Source organism: Periplaneta americana, chromosome 4 (assembly GCF_040183065.1).
Source record: "Periplaneta americana isolate PAMFEO1 chromosome 4, P.americana_PAMFEO1_priV1, whole genome shotgun sequence".
In the NCBI taxonomy this organism is placed as follows: domain Eukaryota; kingdom Metazoa; phylum Arthropoda; class Insecta; order Blattodea; family Blattidae; genus Periplaneta; species Periplaneta americana.
The window spans coordinates 95,206,579-95,220,840 of record NC_091120.1 but is presented as its reverse complement, the minus strand read 5'-3'; the positions used below and the strand labels follow the sequence as shown (position 1 = coordinate 95,220,840).

The window sequence follows — 14,262 nt, the reverse complement described above, 5'->3', positions numbered from 1 at the left end:
ATAAAGATTTCATTTCGTTTTAAAATACCACATGGATGTTAACATTTAGAAAATGTGATGAATTTATAGCGAAATATGCAATTAGACATATATAATATCAGACTGTATTAAATTAACTGAGAAATTCATAGTTCATGTAGATAATTTATTGACATACAGCTACTGCGTCTGTAAAAAATAACATGCAAATATACGAATTTTTGGGTCGAATATCGTAAGTTCCTTTTATACCACAAACTTCGTGTATGTACCTTTTTGTCCGGAAAATACATTGTCTTCATTCGGGTTTGAACCTGTAGTACATGAGACTGGTGGAGAGAATGGAAATCAGGACTCACCAAGGACAGCGATGAATGGAAATATTCTCAATTCCATGGAATCCCACAGTTTAGAAGAAACTGATACATTTTTCCCTGTGTATTAAAATTGGATTGTGTGCATATACAGGGTGATTCATGAAGATTATACCATACTGTAAGATGTGATTTCTGAAATCATTGTGACGAAAAAAGTTCATATAAACATATGTCATATTTTTTAAATTGAGTTGTACCCTCCTGAATGTTAAACATGAACGTGGAAATTATGAAGGTTTAAGCATTTAAATTATTTACTAGAATGGTACTGAGTGTATTATAAATTCATTAAGAACATTCACATTATTACTCACCCGAAAAATCTGTATTAAACCCGGTTTTCAAAGACCCCACCTTCTGCAGCAATACATGAAGTCACCTGAGTGTGAACTGTGCATGCCGCATTCTAACTTCCACTGTTTAGACGCTAGGTAGAAACGTTCTACTGGTATTACGTTATCTCTAACCCTGACCCTGATATCACGAGACTTTGTGTTGCTGCTATCATAATATTAATAATAATAATAATAATAATAATCTGTGGCGCTACAGCCCGTGAAGGGTCTAGACCGACTAGCCAGCTGCTGGCCTCACGCCCACATGCCGAAGCAGAGGTGGACGATCATCCAACCAGAATGGAGGTATCGTGTGGTTAGCATGATGATCCCCCCAGCCGTTATAGCTGGTGTTCGCAACCGGATTTTGCTACCTATCGTAGCTCCCCAAGTGCATCACGATGCTGGGTGGGCACCGGTCCCATACACTGGCCGAAATTTCATGAAAAAATTTCTTCCCCCATGAGAATCGCTGCTATCAGCTGTACTGTAAAACACGCAGTTCCAAACGTCCACAGAGATAAGTTCACAAGAATGCGTGTTATGGAAGGAAGACCTGATTTTATCCACAACTATTCAAAATCGGACACGTGTACATATATAATTATGAACTTTTTTCTTCACACTGATATCAGGAATCAGATCCTAGAGCAGTGGTTCTCACTATTCTCACTAGAAATTACAGGAGAGCCAAAAGTGGGAAATAGTAATTTTCCGAGAGCCGCAATATGTTTCACAGTGTTGAAACTTAACAAAATTCGCGGATTTTAATTATTAAATTAGTTGATCTATTATTATTATTATTATTATTATTATTATTATTATTATTATTATTATTTCAATATAAAGTAACAGAATTGACGCTGAACATATTATTAGTATTTTGAAATTAAAGGGCAGACTCTGCTGCTTTTCTACAAAATCATATCAATACGAACCGGTTGATTTGTTTTATTTCATCTGTACTTCGTTTTGAATTTGGAAATTTAGAAAATATAGTTTCATATACAGCCAGAGTGCACTTCTTAACAATCTCTGCATTTGTAAATGGCTTAATTTCTGCTAAGTGGTACGATGCTTTTGCTGTCATTTCGTTTTTGTGTATAATGGACATTATTTTCTGTTCAGATATTACGGATATTTTTAACATTTTCAGTTTTTCTATCCTTGATTGAGAATGGTTTGGATACTTTTCAAAATTTGAATGCGTGCTATTTTAATGTTTATTAAAATAGAAACGGTTATAACCCATTATTACATCAAGACTTAATAAGCACATGAGACATGACACTACCTTTTTTTAAAGAAAACGAATACGTGTTGTAATTGCAGTAATGATGCAGGGTAACCAAAGTTTTCTCCAGTTGCATATTATTATAGAAATTTAAAAATATTTCTTAGAAAAAGAGTAGTAATAACAGTGTTAGTTCAAGAGCTGCGATAAATGTCTTTGAGACCCGCATGTGGCCTGTGCAGGCCACATAATGTCCCAGAGTATGGCACAAGCTTCGTGAATCACCCTGTACGTGTACAATTGAATCGGTCGGAGCTAAAAGGAACTAAGTACAAAAAATTTGCAGTTTTGGTTTATGCAACAATTTGAACAACAGATGTCATGCGAATCGAACGGTGGAAGAAGGAACTAAGACTTTTAAATATTCTTTTGTCTTCTATGACATAAAAATATAATATTTGTGTTATTAGTGGAATGTTTTTTGCTTCTCCTGAAAAGTTGTGAAAAGTGACTTGTAATTCCTTTTAGCTCCGACTGATTCAGTTGTTTGAATGTTAAGTGGAATCAAGTTTAATCTCCTACTTATGAGAAGCTCGTGCAAACTGAAAGAAAAGTTTTGAAAAGTTTTAGAAAATAATAAATTTCCTTCCTAATAAATTGATAGAAATAATAAAATGAATATAAACGAGCACAAAAATTCGCAATTTTTATCGCAGTTTTATTTTTATGTATTTAAAATACAGGATCTATAGTTAATCACGAAAAGATTTAAACAGTAACTTGTTAAATTAAGCAATTTTATTCTGTAATAAAATTAAAAAACTGAAGATTTTTAAGTTTATAAGAAAAATAATTTCACGCAAATGTTCTCCATTTATGAATATTTATCATTTATATTAACTAGTTTATTAGATGAGGGAAATAAGCAGTATGTGGAATTAAGTTATTAGATGAGGGAAATGAACAGTATGTGGAATTAAATATCTATGAATAATGCGATACATACCCCATTATCTTCTGGCCTAGTTGCCTCATAAGTGGTGCCTTGTTGGATCACTTTTGAGGTTCTATCTGTCTTCGGACTAGACAACAACAATAATGTGATAAACAACAATCTTGTCTCGTCTAATTTGATCTCAAATTTGGCTGTATATTACTATAAATGGGTAAATTTGAGAATAATTAAGATGAGACAACATTGATGTTTATCATATTATTCATAGATATTTAATTCCACATGCTGCTTATTTTTCTTATCTAATAAACTAGTTAATATAAATGATAAATATATATGGGGGAACATTTGCGAGAAATAATTTTTCTTGTAAACTTAAAAACCTTTATTACAAAATAAAATTGTTTAATTTAACAAGTTACTGTTTAAATTTTCTCATGATTAACTGCACACTCTGCATTTAAATACATAAAAATAAAACTGCCTTAAAATTTTTGTCAGAGTAAAAAGTAAAAACGTGATTCAGTCTAACATTGCTAAACTCTTTTCAGAATTGGAGAATTTCTTGGTTACAATCCAGAAGAACTTTTGGGAAAATCTGTTTATGAATATCACCATGCACTTGACAGTGAAGCAGTTGAGAAAGGCTTCAAAAGCTGTGAGTATATGTTCCTCTGTATTATTTTAATCCTTTCATTCATGCGGATGAACAATTTTCTTTGAATGAGAGCAGTTGGAGGAAGATTTTCTGCTAACTGTATTGTTATTGTGTTTGTTCAGTTGAGTTTTCACAAGTTTTGACTATTGAACTAAGACTTACATAGGGAAGAGTAGACTACTGAAAGTCATTGATCAAGCAAATGAGTCGATCCATTCCTGTTCACAGGCTTCAGTGAAGCATTTACAGTGGGTGGACAACAAATTAGGAATTTAAAAAAAATATTGTGTTTTAAGACTTCATTTAAATTTATTTTCAGTATTTTCATATATCAAACCTCAAAGTCCTCTAGTGGCAAATAACTAAATTACCATCATAATCGTCTCAAAAGGAATATTTCATATTCACTTCTTGATTGCCTGTGTGATTTGGTGGTCAGCAAGCTGACTTCAATATCTGGATGTCCTGGGTTCGATTTCCGATCTGGGCTCTTGGGGAATTTTCCTTGAAGAAGAAAATTTCCCGGGTGTCTAGATAGAGTCTGGAAATTTGTATGATTGCGAGTGTTCCAAATTATTAACTAGCTTGTCTTCAAATAAAATCCAATATGTCAGGACTGTCACTCGGCAGAAAACGAAACCTGGACATAGGGTTACCATGAGAAGAGATTCTATAGGAGGACATGGAATCTAAAATAAGAGGACATTGCTGAAAAAAAAGGAGGACTTTTTAAAAATTGGTAGGAACAAAATTAAAGATAAAAGCAATGGCTCGCCTTAGTTAGTTTTCTCACTAGTTGCTAGATCAGTATTACATCTGTACCCTACTTATCGGTGGAGCCCACTTTGTGCACAAGAGTCTGAAAGGACCAATTTATATCTTGTAACAAATAACTATGGAACTGTTCGCAGGACATGTCGTTGAGATTATATTTCACCATGATGATACCTCTGACTGTCTCCGCTAGCATGCGATTTCGTTCTTTTGTCCATTGAGCAGTTATTAGGGAAAATACTCTCTCAGCACTTACATTGTGACTTGGGATAAATAAATAGAATTGAAATATTTTTAAGAGTTCTGAGAAAGTTTCAGTGCTCACAGAACTGTTGTAATTGAAAAATTTGCACCATTGTTTATCTAAACTTAAATCTTTGTCAGAATTAACTTGATTGGGATATCTTTGTACAATGCAGAATAAATTGATAAAATAGCGTAGAATTATGAATAGTGACATTTTTAGAGCGTAAGAATTCAATGCATGTCAATAGGTCATCATATTTTATGTTTTTTATGTGCTCCAGCTTCAACCATTGAAAGCAGTTAAATTCTTTCATAGGTTTTCACCATTTATTTAGATATTCTATGCATAATATCGCACATTATTCAATATTCATATTAATTCTAGTTGAAATGCGAAATGCCGGACATTAAAATTTTTTTTTGAAATGCCTGCCGGACAGGATAAAATTATTAAAAAAGAGGACATGTCCTCCTTTTGCCGAATGGATGGTAACCCTACCTGGACACATGTTTCAACATCACATTCTCACACCATCTGTAAGGTCAACCATAAAGTGTTGTCCATTCACTGTAATATTACTTTTAAATTGAGCACAACTGGATGTAGTTTCCACTTCCTGAAAACAACCTCACCCCATTCGTTAAAAAAGTAAACTTAGGACAAAATTTGCTTTATTTAAATATTCTTTTTGGACATGTCTTTATTACTTTCGTACATACCATATGCAATACCTGTTCAAAGTGCAATAACTGGAGCCAATTTGGCATATGGACATAATGGAATGCTGCCTGTAATACTAATTATCTCTCTGGAAACTAATCCGTAGCTCCCCACCAAAGATAACAAGTGTTAATTGTTGCAAGGTCCTGTGAGATTTGTCGTGACCATGCAACTATAGGACAGATCTTCTTTGATGTCTTTGGTTTCTCCTTCCATTCTTATTCTACAATTGCTTTACTATCATCCTAGTCATTCCATCATCTTTGAACAAGTTCTGTAAATGAAAAAGTGTGTTAAATAAGGAGTTAAAAATTCAATAACCAGTCTCTGCACTAGTTCAGTAGGAATTCAGTGTTTCAATTTATGATTCTTCTTTATATTTAACTATGTGGAGTTCGTTATGAAATTCTGTGAATAGGTTGCCAATTTCAGTTATAGTGCCTTTGAAATTGAAACTATGAACTCATTCTTTTATCATTAGTTTTCTCGGTTATTGTTTTAGACACAAAAGAGTGCTATTATATTTTTGATGACCTTGTGCACAAACTTAATTTTAAATATTCTCAACATCATGCATAAGTCACTTTTCGACATGGGATTTCAGGTACCTTATACAGTCTTTTATGTTAAGCAATATTTTACAATGAGTCCCAGCGAACTAATCTGGTGTTTCTGTTGGCTGACCAGCAGCAGGTCCCTTTTCCTTCCACTACCACCATTGCTTGCATCAGCGAACTCATAGCACTTTGTCAGTTTAAAAGTTAAGTAAACTATATTATATTAATAACATTCGGTACTCACCCTTCTTACAGTAGCTGCTGGAAGTGTTATGCATCTTATGTAATGCATAATTCACGTCATTCACAGAACTTATACATTAAATTTAGTAATGTTTTTCTACACAGAACTGGATTTATGTCTAAAGTTTTTCCTTGTTCTTCTGAACAATTTCTTTTTCTGAATGTAGGCCTACATTTTCAAAATATATGCAATGTTCACGCATTGAATATGTAACCATTGCAAAACAAAAAAACATAAAAACTGTACTTATTCTTAACTAAGTCACTGCATGCTTTACTGGCTGCCAAGGACAGACTACAGAATGGCACAGATAATTTTGGGGGATGGGGAATCACCAACCATGCAGCTTTCAATTGGTGATATCTCTCTATCTCTCATTTGCTCTCTTGGCACGTACACAAAAAGAGCTGCTGCTTGAAGGATAACATAAACACCTGTCAGGTGTGATGACATAAACTAAGATTAGGGGATTCACCAGCCATGCAGATAAGGGGAGACGAACTTTGTGAGAATAGTCGAATTGCTATCTTTAATGGTTAGTCATAAAACTGGAATGTTCACTTTTGAAATTATACATACGGAAAAAGAAATAATGTGGAAAAACAAGGGAAAACTTTAGATGTAAATTTTCTGACTGCCCAATTCTAAATTTAATGAATGGGCTTAATGAAGCAAGTTCTAGGAATTATGTATTGCACAAGATGGGCAATACTTCCAGCAGCTGCTGTGAGGAGGGTAAATACTGAATATTATTAGTGTAAATTATGTATGTAAATTTTGATCTGGCGAAGTGTTGTGAGTTTGCAGATGCAAGCAGTGGCTGTAGCTGGCAGGACCTGCCACTAGTTGGCTGACAGAAATACAAGGGAAAGTTCACAGGGACTCATTATATTACATTCGTGGTCATTGAAAATATGATTGCAAATGTTATTGACAATTCTTACGAATATTAAAAGTAACAGTTTGATCTATAAGGCTGAGAACAAATTGGCCTGAACATGTTTTATCATTGGATCTAAATTGAGTTTTCGTATCTCATAATTTACTCTTGATATTATGTTGTACTGTTTTCGTCTCCCTCCCCCTCTTCCAGTTGATTTTGCCTTTTATTAGTATTAAAAACATTTTCTCACGTGTATTCAAAAACATTATGATGACAACACTTTGTAGATCTCTGAGGATATTATACAAATATTTTAAATTTCTTTTGTGGGGAACATTATTTGAAAAGTAGATTGCATAGGGCATTTTGCCTTTGCTGTGTTAACCATATATAAGAGAGTAAGAGTTCTATTTGGGCAGTCTTTATTTCATCCTCTCCAACGCCTTTATGCAAATAATATTACATTATGGTGACATCTACTCTGTAATTTATACTTAAAACTTTTATACATCTTGATGTTTTCTAATTCGTAGTGCAGTGTGGAATATTTAAAAATACAAATCCCTCTTTTATCCCTCCACCATTACAACATTTTCTCTTGATATACATCGTGTATGAAAAAGCAAAATGTTATTGTAGAGAGACTTAGTTCTTCAAAGGTTAAGTGATAGTTGTACATATCAATGATCTGAGTGTTAAATTGTGTATTAAATGATCTATTTGACACCTGTTTGTGGAATTTGAAATAGAGGTACAGGCATATGCAAACCTGTTGCCTTTGGTCTTCACATCATACCTATTAGGCTTTTATTGTGAAGCAGAGGGGGAATTTAGAAATTATGTGTAAAATTGATTGACATTGAATATGTATATACTGTAGAAAGTGGGTCATAACATGAAATTATATATATTGGGGTTCAGACTATTAAAATGTTGTTATGAGCGTATTAATGTGTAATAGAGAAATACACACTTATGTCAATTTACTTGATAACTATAATCTGTGAAATCATTAGAAAGTAAACAATGTAGTGTAATAACTTTTATCTTTCTTCACACATTAAACATTTACTCAAATTGAAGGTTTAGTAGGGTATATGAATGTCTTTCAAGCGGTAAGATAAGTAGATAAGAGACGTAGGAAGAAGTTTTTGGTTTTAGAACAATAATTTCGGTTATTCAGAGGTAAATGGCTATTATTTATTTATCATCATCATCATCATCATCATCATCATTCGTTTTTTTTCGTATCTGTAGTTTCTTAGATATGTCATATAAATTTTCATTCAAGACTGAGGAACTTCTGCTTTGACATTTCGGCAATATGTTACATTTTCTCATAAAATTTCAGTCATTATATGGGACTGGTGTCCACCCAGTAGCTTGATAAATTTGTGAGAGCTACAGTAAGTAGTGAAATCCGGTTCTACAAGCCTGTTGTAATGACTGGGGGAATCATTGTGCTAACAACACTTTACTCCTGTGCTTGTTGAATGATCGTTCAATTCTTCTGAAGCATGTGGACATGACACCAGCAATCGGCTGGTATGCACTGGCCCTCTATGGACTGTCGACCTCATTAACAATGTAATTTAATTATTAGGGTGCAGCATGACACTGTAAACTGTAACTATATAGTAATTAGTAGCATGTCTGGTTTTGAACTGGTAGTGTTCAGTATGTGCTTTAGAACATAGTTAATATTGGTTCTTATTATTACGTCAGATTGAATGGAGTATTGGATTACGTGATTTATGACATGAGCTTGAATTAGTTTCTTTAACGTGCAAAGGTGACCCCTTCGCATGCCATGAAGACACTTGGGGTGGGGACATGGAGGTAGGCCCCATGCTATCTTGACCTCGGTTCTAGAATGAGATGGTGTGGTTAGCACAATGCTCCGACCGCCTTTTACCCCTGGGAAAGACCTGGTACTCAATTTGATAGGAGGCTGAGAGAACCTTGGGACCGTTATGGAAGTTTGGCAAGGAAAAAATCCCGTCATCGAACCCTGGACCTTCCAATCCATCACCAGCTGCTCTGTCAACTAAGCTTTTTTGAAAATTAAAGATGATGATGATGATAAGAGCACAAGCATTACTACTATTATTGTTGTTATTATTATTATTATTATTATTATTATTATTATTATTGTTATTGTTATTGTTATTACTGCTACTATTATCGGCATTATTATTATTATTATTATTATTATTATTATTACATACGCGGTTATTTGATGCATTGCTACATCCTATCTCTAAACTTTCCTGTCTTTCCATAGATTTTCAAGAATATCTCTATTCTTCATTTCTTCGTCTATAAATGACTATACCATTGTGTCATGTTTTCCGTGGTCTTCCTTTTCTTTTCTTTCCAATGGGTTTCCAGTTCAATCATTCTCTTAGGAAGTCGCCTGCCCTCCATTCACTTTACATGCTCAAACCATAAGAGTTGCTTTGTCCCAATTTCCTCCACTATAGTTTGTGTTACATCCATTTTTTCTCGAATTATTTCATGTCTGATTCTTTCTATTCTTGATGTCCTGTTTATTCTCCTCCGAAAGTTCATTCCCATCGCCAATAATTTCCTCTCCTCCCTTTGTACGAAATGGAAATATAAAAATTGGAAATTTATCCTTTGAAGAGGTGGAAAAATTCAAATACCTGGGAGCAGCAGTAACAAATATAAATGATACTCGGGAGGAAATTAAACACAGAATAAATATGGGAAATGCCTGTTATTATTCGGTTGAGAAGCTTTTATCATCCAGTCTGCTGTCAAAAAATCTGAAAGTTAGAATTTATAAAACAGTTACATTACCGGTTGTTCTTTATGGTTGTGATACTTGGATTCTCACTTTGAGAGAGGAGCATAGGTTAAGGGTGTTTGAGAATAAGGTGCTTTAGGAAAATATTTTGGGCTAAGAGGGATGAAGTTACAGGAGAATGGAGAAAGTTACACAACACGAACTGCACGCATTGTATTCTTCACCTGACATAAGGGTGTTTGAGAATAAGGTGCTTTAGGAAAATATTTGGGGCTAAGAGGGATGAAGTTACAGGAGAATGGAGAAAGTTACACAACACGAACTGCACGCATTGTATTCTTCACCTGACACAATTAGGAACATTAAATCTAGACGTTTGAGATGGGCAGGGCATGTAGCACGTATGGGCGAATCCAGAAATGGATATAGAGTGTTAGTTGGGAGGCCGGAGGGAACAATACCTTTGGGGAGGTCGAGACGTAGATGGGAGAATAATATTAAAATGGATGTAAGGGAGATGGGATATGATGATAGAGACTGGATTAATCTTGTTCAGGATAGGACCAATGGCGGGCTTATGTGAGGGTGGCAATGAACCTGCGGGTTCCTTAAAAGTCAGTAAGTAAGTAAATAATATATTTTGTTTTCTTCTTTTGGTAATGTGTTTATTCCATAGGACGCTATTTAGAAAAAGATATTGCCTTCCTTTCTGTAACATTTCTGTTTTCGATTTTCATTCTTTAATCTTTATTAAATACTTATATCTCCGTAAGTTAGTTTTCCGAGACTGGAGCTGACCTATCGCTACAACCCCCAACCTGGAGGACCAGATAGTTTTTATTCAAGGTTTTCTACCTTTAGCCTTTGACGAGCCAACGTCTAACTGCAAGGCAGCAGTATCTGTAACCCTTGACAGGAGCCCTCACAGGGTACTATCAGCCAGACCAGCTGAACTCAGGTTTTTTAACAAGGTTGTTACTCCTCCCTCTCACACTTTCTCAACTCGACATGGGACAGGCTATGGTGGGTTTTTTATTATTATTATTATTATTATTATTATTATTATTACTATTATTATTATTATTATATCAATGGTAGCAACAAAGTGGGGATGAGAATGAAGATAAAATTGGCAATAATATCCATGGCAGCTGTATTCAATTAACATAATCATGGAAAGTTGGCAGTAGATAGTTTGCTGCTTTGACATTCTTAGGATTCGAAGATGTCTTCGTTTATTTCGTACATTTTACATAGTCCGTATTGCTCTGAACTAGTCCAAGTATTAGTCTCCATATTGGTTTAAGTGTTCCCAAGAAAAAAAATATGTGCAAAATAAATGCTGCAGACCAAAAGTGATTTTACATCAGATTTGTTTTGTTTATGAATGGTTATTGAAGTTTTGCCTGCAACTTCTTTAGTGAAGAAAGTATTGGGGAGAAACAATCTCTGTCTAACAGTCCCAGAGCTCTTTTGACGTCTGTTGAATAAGAATAGATATTAATTGTGTGCAGTATGAAATACCCAGTAGTATTATCATTGGTTTTATATTCGTAGACATACGCATTTTATGTAACCATGTTTGAATTTATTGCTGACAAATAAGTACAGGAAGGGCTTGGCTGAGACATGGGGAGACTACTGAGCCAGTGGCAAGATTATTCTTACCATCATAATGTATGGCATTGTGGATGTAATGTTACATGATGGCAAACATATTTCTGTCCCTCGTGAATATTCTTATAAACCGTTTAGAAATGCATATTTGTTGTACTGTTAGGTAACACTAATTTACTTTCTTCTATTCTTACCTGACTTCCACGCCGTGGCATCATGATCTAAGGCATCCTGCCTAGGACTCGCATTACGGAATGCCTGCTGGTTCGAGTCTTCATGGGGGAAGAAATTTTCTCATGAAATTTCGGCCATTGTATGGGATCAATGCCCACCCAGCATTGTGATGCACTTGGGGAGCTATGTTAGGTAGCAAAATCCGGTTACACAAACCAGCCATAACGACTTGGGGGCTCATCTTGCTAACCACACGATATCTCCATTCTGGTTGGATGATCGTCCACCTCTGCTTCGGCATGTGGCCGTGAGGTCAGCAGCCGGCTGGTCGGTCTTGGCCCTTCGTGGGCTGTAGCACCACAGATTCTTACCTGATGTTTAACGATTTTGTGTTATTTTTATTGCTTCTTTCTTTGTACCTGGCAATGGAACGATTTCTCTGATTAATTTTAAATCTAGTACCAGTGCTTTATCTTGTAGGGTATCTAGAGCAAATTTTATAGAAGTATGGATTAATACCTTATGGATAAATTTGCTTGTAACTAATACAAATAAAAATTGTGTTTCACGAAAGTTTATTTTACGCTAGTGTTTCATTACTCCATGTTCATTAGTTGCAAGAGACGTTTGCTTTTTTTTTCCTCACAAAATAATTTATATGCATTCCTTAGTTGTGAAATTAACATGTGTTATATGCTCTTGCTATGAAGTAAGTGAATATACGATCTAAGGAGCTCTCAAATTAATTCTTTATTCATTGAAACACACAGTAAAAGTCGATCACACTCTAGAATATAAATATTAAGAATTAAGAATTAGCCACGAAATCCCGTGAAGGGCAAGGACCTCCTGACTATGCAGGGTGGCTTGTCAAGCAGTTCCCAGTTAGCCACTCCAGGAATGATGGTCACTTTTCTAATGTAATAGTTTGGGATGCTGTCTGGGTTAACACTGAAGGGTCCACTGTTCACTAGTCACTGTTTGGGTTGCAAGTCACTTTGTGATTAGTTTCCATTGTTATAAATATACGAGTAATCAATTAGTTTTATTATTTATTAATATAATTTTTTCTTAGCCTTTTTATTTGTAAAATTTGTATGTATAAATATTTATTAAAGAAAATAATCTGCCCTCAATGAGGGTGACCATAAAGATCCAGAATAAAAGCACTACAGAATAATTTAGAAAGACAGGAAGTGTTTAGTAAAAAATTCAGAGAAATGCAAACCCAACAGAATCATCAATGGCCAAAATATAAATGGTAATGTAATATTTGGATTGAATCCTTAAGAATATGCAACAAAATTTTTTGAATTTCAAAAAATCGGAGTCTGAGTGCTTTTAAAATATCACATGTGAATTTAGGGAGTGTGCCATGTGCACCAAACAAAAGACCAGAAATACTCCACTGACTAGTGGGAATGTTATATTTCTCACTTAGATAAGGGATGCAGGACTCATAAATGGATTTCTTCTCCTCATCAACGTGTTGTGCCTGTAGGGCATCCCTCTCGAACCGGATTGCAGGATCAAGGACTAATCCCTTAGATTGAGTCCTGTGGATGGCTACAATATCTGCTTTTCTGTTCGAATCTAAGGATGAAACGCAGTGGACCTCTTCGTGTACCTCCCTTCCACGATGCTTGAGGACATCAGCAATACCGGTCCTGGCCTTATGATGTCGATTGTTGCGCAGTAGCTCCGTTTTTCGACAGAATCCCAACACGTGACCAAGAGTTTCCATCTCGTTGCAGCCAGGATGGCGACAATGGGTTGTGTTGAAACTTCTGCCGGGCACAGATCTAACCGCAGATAGATTGCTGGACATTTTAACTGCATTGATGTATTCTGAAATTGATAAATTTGCTTTTGATGACATCCAGGAATTTGCCTTGGGGCACTCAGAATACAGGATAACACCTTTGCCCTTATGAGGTAATTTACACCATGATTCAAAACTTCTGTTCCGCAAGATCTCCCTCAATTGCCGACCTTTAGTGTTGGGAGCAATAGAAGACTTATTGATGTTTAGTCTACGTAAACTCAGTTGCTGTTCAAGGTGCAGGTTCCTTACAAAGTTAAGATGCATATCATTAATACGGTGAAGACGATTACAGATGTTGTAATGTTGAATGCTGGCCTCCCACTCTGCACAAAGAATTCCCAAACCTCGGACTTTTTTACTTGTGTATAACATTGAATTTGGCATATCATCGGGCAGCATCATAATTTCCTTCACAGCACTTCTAATAATTTTGTCAAGATCTCGTAAGAACGTATCTGATAACTGAGGTAATGGAGCACATTGTAGAGGGTAAATCAAACCAGGCCATATATATTCGTTTATGATTTTTAATTTCTGGTCTGATTTTAATAATTTTGTTCGGACGAGTCCATCCAAGTCTGAAGATAAGTTTTTTTATAGTCTTGTTTTTATTAAAGGAGATTTTGTCTGTGAAATCTATTCCGAGATATCGGATACGCTCACTTTTATCATGCAACGAAGAAATAACCCTTGTAAAGAGATAATGTCATCTGCACTGAGCTTGCCCTTTTGTAAAACTATTGCCTTGCTTTTAGCTGGATTTATGTGACGACCAATTTCAGTTAAGCTACTTTCAGCTAAATCAACAAGCGATGTAGCATTTGCTTTAGTGCTACCAATTAAAGCAAGATCATCAGCGAAGGCTAGCGCAGACAAATGAGGTAGTTGATCTGATAAAGAATAGCCATATTTA

At 35.2% G+C, this 14,262-nt stretch overlaps 1 protein-coding gene across 4 annotated transcripts in view; it reads left to right on the top strand.

Annotated features, from left to right (window-relative positions):
• The window catches only part of LOC138698063 (hypoxia-inducible factor 1-alpha-like), a 512,524-nt gene that overhangs the window by 260,755 nt on the left and 237,507 nt on the right, over positions 1-14,262 (top strand). For all 4 annotated transcript variants that reach the window (XM_069823756.1, XM_069823755.1, XM_069823754.1 and 1 more), the window contains exon 6: positions 3,432-3,538. In XM_069823756.1, the coding sequence (XP_069679857.1) occupies positions 3,432-3,538 (107 nt within the window). The remainder of the gene's footprint in view (positions 1-3,431; positions 3,539-14,262) is intronic.